The 15,922-nt window shown below is 37.8% G+C and overlaps 3 protein-coding genes across 3 annotated transcripts in view; 1 reads left to right on the top strand and 2 right to left on the bottom strand.

Annotated features, from left to right (window-relative positions):
- The first annotated feature begins 1,119 nt into the window (after nt 1–1,119).
- Nucleotides 1,120–4,982, top strand: LOC120107007 (RNA demethylase ALKBH9B-like). Its single transcript, XM_039120150.1, has 6 exons — nt 1,120–1,332; nt 1,483–1,938; nt 3,667–3,752; nt 3,845–4,155; nt 4,311–4,382; nt 4,494–4,982. The coding sequence occupies exons 1-6, from the start codon at nt 1,290–1,292 to the stop codon at nt 4,864–4,866; spliced, it is 1,341 nt and encodes a 446-aa protein (XP_038976078.1). The 5' UTR covers nt 1,120–1,289; the 3' UTR covers nt 4,867–4,982.
- A 1,460-nt stretch (nt 4,983–6,442) lies between these two features.
- On the bottom strand, nt 6,443–10,905 carry LOC103704434. The gene is made up of 8 exons (XM_039120153.1): nt 10,639–10,905; nt 10,432–10,521; nt 9,603–9,662; nt 9,306–9,345; nt 9,100–9,193; nt 7,651–7,710; nt 7,463–7,554; nt 6,443–6,817 (listed from the first exon to the last, which is right to left on the bottom strand). Exons 1-8 carry the CDS (start codon nt 10,752–10,754, stop codon nt 6,731–6,733), a joined length of 639 nt encoding a protein of 212 aa, XP_038976081.1. The 5' UTR covers nt 10,755–10,905; the 3' UTR covers nt 6,443–6,730.
- Nucleotides 10,906–13,225: 2,320 nt separating this feature from the next.
- Nucleotides 13,226–15,922, bottom strand: part of LOC103704389 (sister chromatid cohesion protein PDS5 homolog A) — a 37,555-nt gene continuing 34,858 nt past the window's right edge. Inside the window, exons 29-31 of the mRNA XM_008787655.3 lie at nt 14,824–14,951; nt 13,642–13,733; nt 13,226–13,551 (exon numbers count right to left, since the gene is read on the bottom strand). Coding sequence (XP_008785877.2) covers nt 13,513–13,551; nt 13,642–13,733; nt 14,824–14,951 — 259 coding nt within the window. The 3' untranslated portion in view covers nt 13,226–13,512. The remainder of the gene's footprint in view (nt 13,552–13,641; nt 13,734–14,823; nt 14,952–15,922) is intronic.

The raw sequence follows: 15,922 nt of genomic DNA, 5'->3' as shown, positions 1-15,922 counted from the left end.
TCAGAGTCCATTTCGGCTTCTGGATCCTTTTAATAGCCAACAACAACATGAAATTGCAACAAATAACTTGACGTAGTGTGGAATCCAATATTGTAACATGAACTGAAAGGACTTATTTCCTTGAAGAATACAGGGAACAAAGAAAATTTGAAGATCATTAAATTCCAACTACTAGTATTATAACCTAATTATTTGTTTCTATTTTTACAGTTTTTTTTGGTTATGTGAAGTTCCCCGACAGTTTAAAGATAATTATTATTCCACTATGCAAGTGGATTTGGTGGATGCATATGCAACATAGATCTAACTCAAATCCAACCTTCTTTGGCATAGCAAATTGAGATACAACTCAAATGCATCGAATATGAATACATCCGGCAATATCCAATAACAATCTAAGTTCTAAATAATAATTAACAGTAAAAGTCCATGGAAAGCTAGTTGTATTATGAGCCATATGAGGTGCTACCGGTCGGCAATGCCATCCCCCTCTTCAAAAATATGAGATGCATAAGAATGAATCAACTAGCGACACATTCAGTAAACATCGAGGTAAAAGTAGTTTATCTATCCAGAATCGCCCTCGAACCATACATATCTTGCATAAAGATGAGTAATTAACTGCACATACTAGCCCATCCCAAGTAGCAATAAATTTGGCAATAGAAACATTTGTAGTAAAGATTCTTTTCCCTCCACATCAATCGTTTTCTAATATTGTTACCAAAATTTATCTTAAAGAGTTCCCTGGAGTGGGGGTCTAATGTGAAGCTAATCACCATATAAGAATCCTAGTTTTCCATGGCTCTTGATGTGGAGTATTGGTTGGCCTGAAAACAGGAAGGTATGAGACAACAACAACAACGCAGACTTTATAAGGCCGCAAGATCATGAATCCTACTGGGTTTTCCCTCCATGTTCTTAATAAATAAATAAATCCAACATGTTAAAAGCTCTCCTCTTGACCAATCTAGTGGGCCCCCACCAGCCCATCTCCCGAGGCGAGATCCGTCGCTACCGCTTTGGCGGCCTTTGCCACGTCGGACAACCGGAAAGCGCATAAAGCGCTGCTAATCCCAATCCGCGTCCAACTCCAACAGCTAATCTACTCTCTCTCTCTCTCCTTTCTTCTATAAAGTGCAAAACCCTTATTCCGAAACTCAGAAACTCTCTCTCTCTCGCTCTCCCCTTTCCTGCATAAATTACAAAACCCTAATTCCGAAGCCTCACAAACTCCATAACCCAATCTCTCTGTTGAACCGATTCTACTCTTCTTCCCGAGCGGCGCCATGGCTGAAGGCGCATCCCCTCCCGCCGTCGACAACCTTGACGGTTAGTTGTTCAAAATTCTCTCCCATGTTAGGGATTAATTTCTAATTTTCATGTCTATTTTGATCCAGTTGCGAAATCTTCCACCTCTTGCGATTCTTTTTTTTTTTCTTTGTTGGATCCAAGATCACAAATCTTGCCTTTATCTTTCAGGAAAACTTGATAAGGTTTCGATCAGGCGTGGCGGAAAAGGAAGATCCCCTGCTTCGATTAATGGCGGGTATCGATCCAACTCTTCGTCGGCGAGGTCGACCGGGAGCTCGCCGGCTTCCGATTGGGCCCGGACGCCTGGGCAGCACAACCGGCAATTCAACAATTCGAGTTCGAGGTCGCTGGAGGAAGGAGATGGAGATGATTTGGCGGGGGCGGCGGAGAAGGCTAGGGCCAGTGGAGGGACTCCGTTGTCGAGGGATCAGAGGGAGGCGATAAGGTTCTCGATGGTAGGGAGGAAGAAGGACTTCAAGCACATGGAGAGGGTCGATGGCCGGTGGATCAATGTGCTCGAGGGGCTCGAGCTTCATACTGGAGTTTTTAGTGCAGCGGAGCAGAAGAGGATTGTGGCTTGCGTCTACGATGTTCAGGAGAAGGGGAGGAATCGGCAACTCAGAAGTATGATCTTGGTTACCCTTCTTGCACTTTTATTTGTGGTGATAAGAACATACAGGCGCTGGTTACTGCTATGCCAATTGCCAAGAGTTTTTTATGTTCTTGCACTGCATTGTGTCATACTAGAATCGCCATGAAAATGTTTTTTGCTTTATCGTTATAAAATATAATCTTGATTTTGTGCTACGTGCAAATCTAGTTATGGTTCTGATATGCATAGATCAATGCAAAAATTTGCTGTTGTAGTATAGAAATTTTTTTAATTACATGGAAAGTGTAGATTGAGGCAAAATTGTGCTATTATAGGAAAAAATCATGGCATAGTGTAGAACAATCATAAACTCTTTGATAAATAAATATCCTGTATGCAGACTGCCACTTGGGAATTTTGTTAACTTTAATGTTAAGAGCTCTCAATATATAAGCTTCTTGCTGGCACGAAGAGAACAGTAGCATGAGATGTAATCAAGGCCTTTATCTTGCATGTGAACTACCAGTTAGAAAATATGTTCAATATATTAATGTTATAAGCTTTTTAGTTATAGGATAAAAGTTGGAGTGATGAAAAAAGAAATTCAACAAGAGATTTATTCAAAGTCTTCCTTTTTTTTTGTTCTCTGTCAGATGTCTCTGAAGAGATCATTCAAAAGCTTTTATACAACCTTCTCTGAAGATTTGATATATGGTTTATTTGATGAAACATTTTTTTTTTGAAGCCTGTAAAAGAAATCCTTTGTGATCTGGGGTGATCTCCTGTCCTTATATATTTATAGCCAGACTCTTTTGATCACCTTGATTAAAATTGTGGTCCCGTTTATTAACTAGACTGCACCATTGAGGGGAATTAACATCCCATGGTAAACAGTATAATATTCTCTCCCCGCTTTGCTCATTTACTGCATGAAGGATGACGGACATACACCTGATGTTCATTTATCAATCACGAGTTCAATACTTTCTTGAAAAAACACTTCACTGACATTGACTGGTTCTGGTATTTAAGTAGCTTTAGAGCTGCCATTGACAGTTTCTAGTGTTAACTATCTTTATTCCTTGCAAATATTCTGACTGATATAGAATGTAATCAAAGCTCTTTTTCTGAAATTCATTTTCATTTTTAAGGATGCTATCATCAATATGTTATCCTTCTGCCCAGACTTGCAGAACATATGGTGCATGGAAGAACGAAATGTTATATCCATCAAAACGCTCACTGTTTTGTGCAATCTTTATTCTCTTGTGTAATGTTGGGTAACAGGGGGGAGAAGAGTTGCAGCAAATTTTTTACTTGCATGTCAGTTGAGTGTGGAGAAACTATGTCAGGATGCCCTGTTGATGCACATGCATCAGATAACTTCCACACTCCATGGAAAACTTGTTCATTAATTTCATTTTGACTTATCTAAAATAAGAGTTAACAGACTGTTAGATCAACTTGTTAAGAACATTAGCAATTACCATAAGTTTTGTTCAGGACTTACATTGCAATGAATGGTTACTGTGTTACACATAAGTAACAAATATACAAGCTACTGCTATTTGAATCTCAATACTTGATTTTATGTACTAAATTTTATGGAATTTGTTGTTCTGTCACTTGTATTTCAGTATTAAAATATGGAAAGTTATGCATCGAACTATATCTTATATTTTTTTCATATTTTTAATGTAAAATTGCATGGGTAATTAACTTTTGATTCTCTTATTTAAACTTTGATTTTTTGGCCCTAGGACGCACATATTCGGAACCACGAAAATGGATGCGTGGGAAGGGGCGTGTAACGATACAATTTGGATGCTGCTACAACTATGCAGTGGTATGTGTATTGCTTGCCATAACTCGCAGCATTTCCACCTTTATAGCTATGTTGGCCGATGTGATTCTTACCACAAGTTATGTACTTTGCAGGACAATTATGGGAATCCTCCAGGCATAATACAGGATGAGGAAGTAGATCCTATGCCGCCCTTATTAAAAACAATGATCAAGAGAATGGTTGCATGGCATGTCCTTCCTCCCACTTGTGTCCCTGATAGTTGCATCATCAACATATATGATAAAGATGACTGCATTCCTCCTCACATAGATCATCATGACTTCCTCCGGCCTTTTTGCACTGTCTCCTTGCTATCGAAGTGTAATATTTTATTTGGCAGAGAACTTAAAATAATGGGACCAGGGGAATTCTCAGGATCTACCGCAATACCTCTACCTGTTGGGTATGCTTATTATCTCCTTTGTTTATCACTATGATGCTACTTATGTTAACTGCTATTGGTAGTACACATACCTCTGGACAAGCTTAACTATAATAGGTTCTAAACAGTTTAAAATAGGATTTTGCTTTTTTTTCATATCTTTTTTCACTTCGCAGTTCTGTGCTTGTCTTAAATGGCAATGGTGCTGATGTGGCAAAGCATTGTGTGCCAGCTGTCCCCACTGAAAGGTAGTGTCTATACTTGAAGTTTCTTCCATGCAGTTTATTCATGTGATTGAGTTATTATATCTGCAACTTACTGCCATTCTAACCGCTTCTATCACATTACCTATTGCACAGGATTTCTATTACGTTCAGAAAGATGGATGACAGTAAGCTTCCTTACAAGTTCTCACCTGACCCGGCTCTGCAGAATCTTCATCCTCTTGCATATCCACCAATAAAATCCCCAGTGCAACAAGTAGCTAACACACTTTCTCCAAATCAGCAGCAAATTACTCCAGAAGCTCAAGTTCTGGGTAAACATATGCACTGCCACTGGAGCCATAATTCGAAGGCCCAGGAGCAAGTAGAAATTGCTGGGCTGGCTTCTAGCAGCCCCTTTAAATTGGGTTCAGATGATTTTCCTCCACTGGGTTCGAGTTCAGCAAATGGCCGATCAAACAAGCCAAGCCGTCCATTGCGGCAGGAACTTGAGCAACAGAAACTTTAAGATATTTTTGTAGTTATATGTCAGGCATTCGTTTTGTTATTTCCGTAATATGTTGCATGCCATGATCAGGTTGTAATCTATCTATCGTCAATACAGGTACACTTACTGTTTCTTATGATGAAGTTTTACTGGTGCATGTTCTCTGTGGAGCATGCTGGTAAAATTTGAGATGTCACGCGACTGGATGGTCCTAATACAAGCGAGTCAGTGGAATGCTTTTAGATTAATGGGAGTGGTTTAGGTCTGTTGGGGGTCCGATGCAGCACTTTTATCGACCATTGGATTACCATCGTGATACGTAACTGGCATGTGCTTTGAAGCTGTATCTGGGGCTCCCTGATATCAGCAATCTCAAAGCTCGCCGATCATGGATCACGATGGTGATCCAACTGTCCCTTCTGTATCGGACCAGCTGCTCGTCCGATGAGCTTTCAAACCTGAGCCTCTCCCATGTGGGCAATGTGAGGCATGAAAGATGGTGCAGATTGATAAGCCCTCGATCAATAATGGGTCATTTAGGGGGCTCTTAGCCAGCCAAATCATTATGTTGAAATTTTGTTGTGCACGTTAGATTTAGATGTAAGTGCACCATGCTGTGTGGTTTGGAGTTCAGACTGCTAACGATCTAGATGACGCTCCATCCCGGAAGAATGTAAAGTTTCTTTTTCAAATATTTGTATTTATGTCGTTTATGAGCATCACTATTCACCTGACTGATGACAGATAAATTAGAATTTGCCCTTCTTATAAGAGAAAGGAAGAAAGGCTGCACACATTACGATCATCCAAGTTCAAATACTTGAAGATGCTGATGCACCACCCAAGACTTGAAGCCCGAACCTCTAAGCTAAATTGACAGGTGTGACTACTTAGGCAACCCCAATTCACAATAGGATCTGAGCTCTTGGTATCTTATTACAGATCATTAGGCCTCTCAAGCTTGATTAAATCCAGTGATTTTTCTTCAGTGAGCTCTTTGAAGTTCAGTTGATTTGAAAAGCTGATAGTGTCTTGCTTTTATTTACTCAAATCATAAATAAAAATTTAGATAATTCTGAAACTACGATACCATGTGAACTCTGATTAATGCAGCCCAACACAGTGGTGAGCAACAGAAAGGTACACTGCATAACTTTCAAGAAAACATACATGCCATTACAGAAGCCAAATGCAAGAGAAGCATAGTTGAATATTTTGGTCAGAGAGAAACAGTACCATAAGATCACGTTCTGTAAAGAAAATATTAAAGTTGTAGTGAAAAGAGTACTAATTTGGCACTTAAATCTTCCTTAAAAATCTAAAACCTTGTTCTGAGAAACCATATCCTCTAAATCTTAAAACTATGAGAGATATTATCCAGTCATTGACATTCAATTACCTTTGTTCTAGCCAATGGAGTAGTCCATAATGTATCGCCAACTGATGATAGAAAACCTCTTTGAGAACATGTATAATCTTCTGGTAACAGGAATAATTTTGCTTGAGATGATGAAATCATTCATGTAAGATATTGAAGATAAGTGCAATGTCTTGTGGTTCACACAAGTCAATGGTTGGTGCAATTCCCGGTATCTCCTTGTCAAAAGATTTAACATCATCTGCTTTACCAACAGTGTTTCAGTAGTCCAGGTCCTGGAAAACTAGAAACAGGCAATGTGATGATTACTGTAGATACCCCATTTCTTATATTAACAAAACAGATTCTAGGGCCTAGGAACCATTGACAAATTTTAATCCCAATTCACTGTCCAATAATTGGGCAAAATCTTCAGTTAAAGAAGATAGATGATGTCAAAGGGAATAAGGTTTATATACAGAATTTTATGCTTCCCCATATCCAAGAGCAGTTACCGGTAATCAAGGCTCATTCATCAGGCCCAAAATCATCATCAGATGCGCCTTCCAGAAATGAGCCAAGAGACTTGCGCAATATGCTGAAAGATTTGTCATCCTGGATCACATTGACATAAAGTAGCATCATTGGAAAGTAGATTGTGGGAAAGTGGAATACATGCATAAACTTTGAAATTACATCACTAGGGAAAAGAATATGAAATCATTTCAATTCGTCTATATTTCCAAAATAGAAAATCAAATATATTGGGCAGATTCTTTCTGAAAATAATATATTAGATTAAAAATGTACAGTTAAATCTTTTCGCATTTTTTTTTCTCTTTCAAATTGATATATCTTTATACACAAGCTTTATATAGAAACCACATTCATATATCTTGTATAGCATGCACAAGTGACTGTTAAACACCTAGGCATAATGTATAAAAAAAGTGGTATAACAATGCAGATCTTGGGGCAAAAGTTATGATAAAAACAACGGCGCAATGCACGAGACTCCGGCCATTACAGGGTCTGGGAGGGGTCAAATGTATTGCAGCCTTACTCCTACATGTAGAAAGGCTATGTTACAAACTCCAGGTCATAATAAAACAACCTTACTATTGCACCATGGCTCACTCTTAGGATGAAAATTATAATACATCAAGATAATTTTGCAAATAAAAGCAGATAAAACAATTAGAGAACAGTTAAAAATCATAAATGACAGTCTGCTAACTTAAACATCCCTCATTCATATACCTGCTTCTTCCTTTTTAGAGATTCTTCTGCTCTGGCAATCTTCTGAGCACAGGCCTTCTCAAGTTCTGACAGATTAGCTTTTTCCTTCTTCCCTGAAAACTCGAGAAGAAATATAAAGCATTGAACATCTGCTGAAAGTAGGAATGGATGGATTCCAAGTAACTGGAAACAAACACTGTTTTACTCACGCTGTTGTTCGTAACGGGCATATAGTTTATCCTTTTCATCTTCATATTTGGAAAATAATTCTGCAGAATACACCAAACTAATAAGACTTTGAAATAGAAGACAGGTATGTAACTTGAGTTTTATTGAATGATCAGGGAGAGAGAGAAATCTTAACCAACACATCAGATGGTAGATAATGCATTGCTAAAATAATAATGATAATAATAATAATTCCAGGCACCACAATATAATATCTTAACTTTGTTGCTAGATTTCTGTCAAGAAAGGTACTGCCTCTTACAGAAAACAGGATCAGGAGACAAATACCAACTCATTTTGAAGGCAAGCATATCATTTTACTGATGTCATTTTGATTCAATACTTGAGGACTGCATGGATCCCCAAAGATGCATGAAAATTCAAAAAACAGATTAAAGTAATTGTAGAAGATTAACATAGATGAGAGTGATATGTGTCCTATTATGGGACAGACAAATATGTCCTCGGAGAGCTCTGGGGCTTACAAAAGGTACGTTTATTAAGCTATAAGGTTTTAACTTTAAAAGAATTTTATCTTCAAAGTTAATAGGCAATTTTATAGTCTAATGGATTTAGAACTATAGGTGTTCCCATTATTTTTTCTTTTTTCTTTTTTTTTTTTTTTGAGGGAAAGGAGGGCAGAGGCCACCATTTACTGAAAGAGAGACAACAGTGCCTCCAAATGAAGGTCAGGGAAGCTACAGGATCCAAAAGCAAAATTCTGATAATGAAAACAAAGGAGACAGCAAAAAGCCAATCGTTCTCTGCCAAAAGCTTCTCCTTGGGTTTACAGAACACTTTTTCCATGGAACACTTTCTACTCTTTTGCAAGAGACAAAACTTTGAAAAGGACAACATCGTAATAGTTGTTCATTTGCTAACGAGAATATTGAAGTTTGCATAGAACTTCCAAAAGTGTTCAATGGAAGCTTTCAGATTTTTTTTTTCTTTTTGGGAGAAATACAGTGAGAATGCCACCATTCAGATTTGAAACTGGGACCTCTCCCCACTGCGTCTGCTGAGGAGAGGGGTGCCAACCAGCAGATCCAGACACAGTTGGCCAGAGAATAATGTTGCACACACTCCAAATATAGTTAATCTAATAATCCACATCACAATGAAAGAGGTTCAAGTGCCTCATCAATGAGGGGATTCGACTGCATTGGCAGAGTCATTTAGCAGAAAATGACAAGCGTTGTATCAGATGCTTTGACTTTATGCCTTGTAATGCTTTTGATGTCACCACTTTTCTTACCTCCTGATAAATGCAGACTACTGCATATTTGGTGGTTAAAATATTTGGCATAATAGACAGACAATGAAAGGTCGCATGAGCATTTCATTTGCTGGGAGTGTTCAAGACAAAGTGATAAAGTGCTGATAGCAAACATAGAAGTTATGCATATTTGAACGGAAGAATTTGTACTTGCCTTTCAAATTCTGCATATGTGCCACTTTTTCCTTGCAAAAGTTCTCATAAGCTGCTTGAAACTTGGCATATTCATTCTTCAGAGAGCTCTCACACTGCATTTCTTGCATGTTAGTAGATCATTGCTAACTAAAGCTTAACGGCATCATTCCTGAAAATAATCTTCTAATATCCATGTTATAGTTGATCAAACTATTGTTTAAGCACCTCTTTAGAAATCTTTGAAAGAGCCTTCAGAATACCATGCCTGCTCTCATGGAAAAAGCAAATCAGTACGATCAAAATGTGTAACTTGTGCATATTATAGCAGTTAAGCAAAGAGTCATTATCAAGTAAATAAGGCATGCACCAAAAACTATACTAACATGCCCATAACAGCACACTTCGGCATACTTCAAGAATCGCATTATCATTGATCTACAGTTATCCGGACAAAAGACATCGTAAAACTAATAATTTTCAAAAGTAACGCTAAAGAATATGTGTAAAGTGCTTCTTTCTTACCTGTCCTTCTCAATTTTCATCTTTTCATCATCAATGATAGATCGAATCTCCGAAGCTACACTGTTTGAAAAGAAATATTAGTGACATGTAAATGATTAGAAATAGTTATTATTGACATACAGAATTAAGCCATAAAATCACTAAATTGCAGTTCAGATGCAACCAGTTTCTTTTCCTGCAATCTAATTTAATAGCTCAAGATGTAAGCAGTTTTAACTATTTCTTTCAACACATCACTCAAATATCTAGTTTTTGGGCACACATAATAGATAAATCAAGCAAAAGAAATCAAAGTTAACCAGAATTGTCTATTTTGTTTGGCTAGCATAGACTCTGCAGCTTCTTTTTAACCCGGTAGCTAACAGCACATCCAACCACTTTCTGACTTTACCATCAAAAAGAGGTAAAAGATAATGCTAAGTGCCACCTTTTCTTGTCTTCCTAGTCCAACAAGGTATATACATTTATCGTGTAGTCAGTCTATATTATTGCACGTAATTATTCAGATAATCTAGCATTACAATCTCCAGCCATCTTTATGTAATTAAACAGAACTGACGAAAACTTCAAACTGAATCCAATGAAGTGAACCAAAATCTAATAGTTTTCACTATATTCAGCAAATTTTACTAATGCCAAGGTATAGCTGCCCAATAAGATGCAAATCACATGACCCAGATAGCTCTGCACTCAGATCCCAAGTAAACATTTAAAATAGAAATGATCACGAATAAATACGTAATTTCAGAAATAAAATCTGACAATAACACAATTTTTTCATTGAAATACAATGAAAAGCCTCAGATCTCATCAAGACAGCAATGGTTACCTCCCAATCGTCTCCTCGTTCTTCTTCTGCCCATCCTTCTGGGCTTTCTCTCTGATCTGCTGCAATGCCGTGAGAATCTCTTTGATATCACTGAAGTCATAAATAAACCAAAACGATTGCTATCACAACCCTCCAAGGATTCAGCTCTATAGTTGAAAAAAACAAAAAAAGAAGAAAAAAATAAGCATGAGAAGTACGAGATCGGACCTGGAGAGATCGAGATCTTGGTCGAAATCAACGTCTTCTAGCTCGTTTTTCTTCTTGGATCTAAGCGATTCGGAGCCCGATCCCCTTCTCTTGCCGCTAACTTTAGCTGCCGACATTGGAAATCACCCCGAAAACGAGCTCTAAACCTTCAGATCTCGGATCGAAGAGCTCGGTAGTACGATTCCAAAGCCCAAAATTAGGATTGCGAAACCTTAATTCGCTGGAGATTCGTCGAAGAAGGCGACCCGAAGCGAGGAGAGGAGGGAAATGAAGTAGGCAGCGGTGGCGCCCAACTTCGAATAAAAGAGAAGAATGCGGTTTCGCCGACCTCCTCTCGATGTAATGAATTACGAAATTACCCCCAGGAGGCGCGGGCGAGTAGGCTATAGAGAGATGGGATTAGCTTGTTTAGGCGGGGGTAGTTTGGGGCCTCTGGACGAATTTTGCAGGAACCCGCCACTTTTGTAAGTGCTACCGTTACATCATCTCCGGGAGTTGAATAATCAGGACCGTCCAGTGTGTGATTGCTAGCTTGGCAATTTGGCATGTGGAATATGGGGTGATTGATAATATGATGGATGTATTTGATCGGTGAGTCAGATGTGTGCCCTCTTTTTTAAAAAAAATTAAGTTCGTATCTTAAATGTTTTTGAACAAATAAAAAAAATGTTCTAGCAAAAATGGAGCAAACATATTGATGATGACCTGTAATTGGTGTTACAATGGTAAAGATGGAATTTAACATACTTCTTAATGTAAAACAAGAGGAATGCATCAATAAGCTGGCCTTGTAATTATAATTAAACTTTTGAATTATACAGTAATGTGTTACAAATCGATTCGTATTGTATAAATTCACAATAATTTATGTAACCTGGATCAGGTTTCATCTTGTTTCATTAAAAAACTTGATGTTTATCTTTGCCCGAGATTTCGGTGCATGTAGTTCTGTACATCCATGCACTCCATCATGTGATGATGCCTACGATCAATATCCAAATCAAATCAAGATTTCAACTAATATGGTGCGGGCTATATTTCAAGATATTTTTTCCACATCTAAAAACTCAATGACCATGCATGCGTTATATTCGTTTCCACATATTACTATGACTAGTGTAGATACATTACATTCCTTAATACTATTTGAGATCTGGTCCAAAATAAAATTGTCTGTATATGATGTATAATGATTATGTAACACAATGCAATTTTACATCATGAATAGAGTATGGTTTCTATGTTTTTTTTTATGTCAAGAGAATTATTCTTCTTTTCTATAAATTGTAAATATAAGATTTTTGACATATATAAATTCATTTCTTGTTTTCACATAAATTTGATTATTTATTGGGGCAGCAGAAGTAGAATCATATTATATTTCATAACATCTTTCTCATTCCTCCGTTTGCCGATCAACTAGTCAGCAAGCCAATCATCCTCTAAGGAATCATCCGCTGATCACCTTGAGATTGTAAGGAGAACCCATGGAGATTCAATCTTTGACATCATATATCAGTCAAAACAGCAAGTCAAGCAACCTCTTTAGCCTGCCTGCTTTAGCTACTCTTGCTCAAGACTCTGGAAAATTAATTCTAATCCAAAAGCAAAATAGGCATTTAAAAAGTGTAAAGAGGACCAAGTTTTCCTTTTGTTATAGGGTAAAATATCCTACCCCAAAGGATGAAACAATTTAATCCAAAATACAGAAAATTAGCAACTGCAGGTGCAGAGGAGCCAAGCCAAGCCTACTAGTGGAGGTGACCCAACCTTACCCCGTTATGTCGAAAGGTTGGTTGTTGAGGCCCAGCCAAGCTTCGCAAAATATGTTCAAAGTTGTCTCGCAGTAGCTTGGGCCGTATTTTTAACCGAAGAAAGATAGACTAGCCATTGCTGAGCGAGCTCAAGCTGTGGAGGAAATAGCTCTCTCTGCCGTCCTCAGAAGAATGAACTCCTCGGTTCATTTTCCCTTCTATTTGTTTAAAATAAATACCAACCAACGAGAGTAGGAGACCACATCGCATATGTATCTTACGGAAATGAAACTTAATAAGAACGATTTTGTTTGGATTGATGCAATAAGTTCCAGGAAAATGCTTTGGATCTTCCAATAATCCACAAGAAAAATATCCTAGGAACAGCTGATGCATGCCCTCTTTGTGGATGAGCTGACCATCCTTGCACAAATGGAACTTAAACCTCTTCTAGTCCGCTGAAGATTCTACACATTACAACGATATTTCATACGCAAGCAGCCAGATTGTTTTACCGTCCCAACTAGTACACCGTAGCTGAGGCATTTGGCACAGCAGCACAAAGCGTATCTTCCCTGCTATTCAAATTACCAACAAGGGTTGTTCCTCGGATAAGTTTGAATAGATTTTGCGATATGAAAGAACTTTATGAGTAGTATCATCCATGTCGTCATATACCATTGCCTTTAAGGAATAAGAAACTCTAGCCAACAGCAGCACTAAACTGATTAATGGTGGGATATTATGGGGCTGTGGTGACTGGCTAAAGGACCATGAGGAGTTACATGGTCGTACTTGAAAGCCCAGAAGTCACCAACTTGAGATATCATATATCCAAACAGGAATTTTTCTTGCAATTCTATATATCAAATGGAAAAGCATGCAAAATGCTTTCAGGTATCCCAGAAAAATCTTTGATCATGTTTGCACATGATTTCCCTGGCAACTGATAAATTTTATCTACAACAAACAGACTATGCAAGCCAAGAGAACTGGCGAATGCTTTCACGCTATGCATCAAAAGTTATGCACTGAGATACATGCATATACCAGTCCAAAGAGAATGAATTACATACATTGGAACGGTGAATATTCTATCACCACTTACAAGAAAAACAAACTATTGCATGACTGCTCTTCGTGCTCGAGTCCTCCGGGCCTGCGAGTAGAGAAAGTTCAGCATCAACCTATAAGAGGGACAGACTGGAGAAAAGGTAATCCATGGAAGGTACCAGTCTACAAGACTTACAATGCAAATGCTTTCATCCACAACATCTGATACAGCGTTCTTCTTTACTGCAACTGCTGGCACTGGTCTTTTGCTCTTCCCTTTGCCAACCCCTGCAAGTACTCAATTTCAGAGGAGGATTAAGTGCCTATTTGTGAGTATGTGTAAGGACTCAGTGCGGGCGTGTGTTTAGTCCCACATCAGTTATTCGTCGAGAAGATCTTAGGTACTTATACAGGACTAAGGAATCAAAATAATACCTTCCGGCTAGCCTTTTTGGATGAGGTCCTGAATTGTGACAGTATGCTCTACATGATACTCTTTCAGTAGGCTGATTTTTTTATATCAAATTAGCAGTTTAAATAAAACATATTTCTTCAAAACTTTGACATCATTTTCTCCAAATAGGCAAACAGCATCTACCACTACTTTTTCCATCTCAACTCTTTACCCTCACGACCTTTTATACTAACAAAGATATTCTAAATTACATGCGTCAGGAAACCAAAATAAATACACCAAATCAAAAAAGTAATTTCAGATATTCATAGGCTCTCCTCATATTGTAAAACCAAAGATTCACTGTATTTACCATCCTCCCTGCACATAGGGCACATGATGAGCTAAGGTTGTCTCTTAAATTGCTTCTAGCAAGCAAATACCCTATTCTCCACCAGTTCAACAAAGCCTTCAATTCCAAGTGGGGCATGAACCACATAAGCACTATTTCTTTTGCCCATGGACCTTCTTCACAGAAGCCCTAGTGACTATAGGAGTCATCTCATAAAAAATAAAAAACAAAAGAAAACAGAAACAGACAGACAAGCAGTCTTTCCCCCATAGGCCTTCCTTGTGGAGGCCTTTGCGACCGTAGGAATCATTGCATAAAATATAAAAACAAATGAAGATGGACAGACAGGCAGGCAGACAGTAACTATGGAAACTTTGAAATGGATATATTTCTCAAAAGTCAAAATAATTTTGACTTTGTAAAATCTTGTCTCCTAGGCAAACCTCATTCCTGGTCAAATATCACCCTAATCATCAATCTAGTTAAGATGAATAAGCTAACTTTTACCAAAGGAATGAACAAAAAATGTGCTTAAAATATAGGTCCATCAACCTCACATGAAAAATGTACCATTTACTGTTGGAAACCTTTTTAATAAATGAACTAACAAGATAAGCTAAATGGTGCATTACCAGTAGAAGAGGAGGCTATTCTGTCTGAATTTCCTGTTCTTTCACCCTGAGTGGTTGGTCTTTCTTCATTAGCATCATCTCGAATAACACAAGTCACATCCTCAAGGCTACTGCTAGACAAACCAGACCTATAAACATTTGAAATTAAAAAAAAAAAAAAAGATAAGGTGATCAATAAAGTTACAATAGAAAATAAGACACAACTTTATTAAACAGAAACAGTCAAAAGTGTTGCTCGTAGAAATGGTGCAGGCTTACCAACATCAGATGACTTTTTTTTTATGACCTTTCCTAAAAAAAACACTACAGAATGACAAATCAAACTGCCAACTTTGATGGAAATTAAGATCTAAAATTAAGTGAGATGCAAATACTGCAGTAAAGATGATATTAAATTTTTCCACTAGGTTGATCCATACCTTAGGCTGCTGAATAGAGGCAATTCAATCCGTGCTTTATAATGCATCCATATTGTCAATTAGACAGAACGTTATCTTTTAAATCCAACCGCTAGCTGTACAAGCTGGAGGCTACAACTATAGGGTATTAACTGGGTATGCCACCAAGAAGATTAACCCTAATTATCTGGAACATGACATCTTGATTTCAAATTTTCGATGCAGATGCTGAAAGGTTATTCAAGAAAGTACCATTGATGAAGATGTAATACATCCACCACCGCAAGCATCATCCATTAAAGATGGGGTTGGCTAAAAAACATGAATTAAATGAAGGTGGCCCTAGAGAATATTAAGAAAGAATTAACATCTCACATTATCCTGAGTTAATGGACCAACAGTTTATGCCAAAAAATTTCTAAGGCCAGTTGTCAGGCAATGAAGCTACTGAAAGGAGTGGCAATAGCAATGGTAAATAAAGATGATGCACTACTGCTATTACCAGTTTGTCTACACAGGGACAACTATTATATGTGTATCTGCTTGGATGCATTAGTCACTCAAACAATTAGTTAGCAACAATCAAAATCAACTTTTAAACAAAGATAAGTACATAACAAATTGTACTATCCTAAACTAGGAAAAAACATGTCAAGCATTCCATAAGGTATGTAAGACTGCTCATTCTCTGACAAAATCCT

This window comes from Phoenix dactylifera, unplaced genomic scaffold (assembly GCF_009389715.1).
Source record: "Phoenix dactylifera cultivar Barhee BC4 unplaced genomic scaffold, palm_55x_up_171113_PBpolish2nd_filt_p 000723F, whole genome shotgun sequence".
Lineage (NCBI taxonomy): Eukaryota > Viridiplantae > Streptophyta > Magnoliopsida > Arecales > Arecaceae > Phoenix > Phoenix dactylifera.
This window is presented reverse-complemented; position numbering and strand designations above follow the sequence as displayed.

Coding starts and splice junctions, on each gene's coding strand:
- LOC103704434 (XM_039120153.1), bottom strand. CDS start 10,754: ATGTCGGCAGCTAAAGTTAGCGGCAAGAGAAGGGGATCGGGCTCCGAA. Junction 10,522..10,638: donor CAAGATCTCGATCTCTCCAG/GTCCGATCTCGT, acceptor TTATGACTTCAG/TGATATCAAAGAGATTCTCA. Junction 9,346..9,602: donor ATGAAAATTGAGAAGGACAG/GTAAGAAAGAAG, acceptor CCATGAGAGCAG/GCATGGTATTCTGAAGGCTC.
- LOC120107007 (XM_039120150.1), top strand. CDS start 1,290: ATGGCTGAAGGCGCATCCCCTCCCGCCGTCGACAACCTTGACG. Junction 1,333..1,482: donor CGCCGTCGACAACCTTGACG/GTTAGTTGTTCA, acceptor TTTATCTTTCAG/GAAAACTTGATAAGGTTTCG. Junction 4,383..4,493: donor CCAGCTGTCCCCACTGAAAG/GTAGTGTCTATA, acceptor CCTATTGCACAG/GATTTCTATTACGTTCAGAA.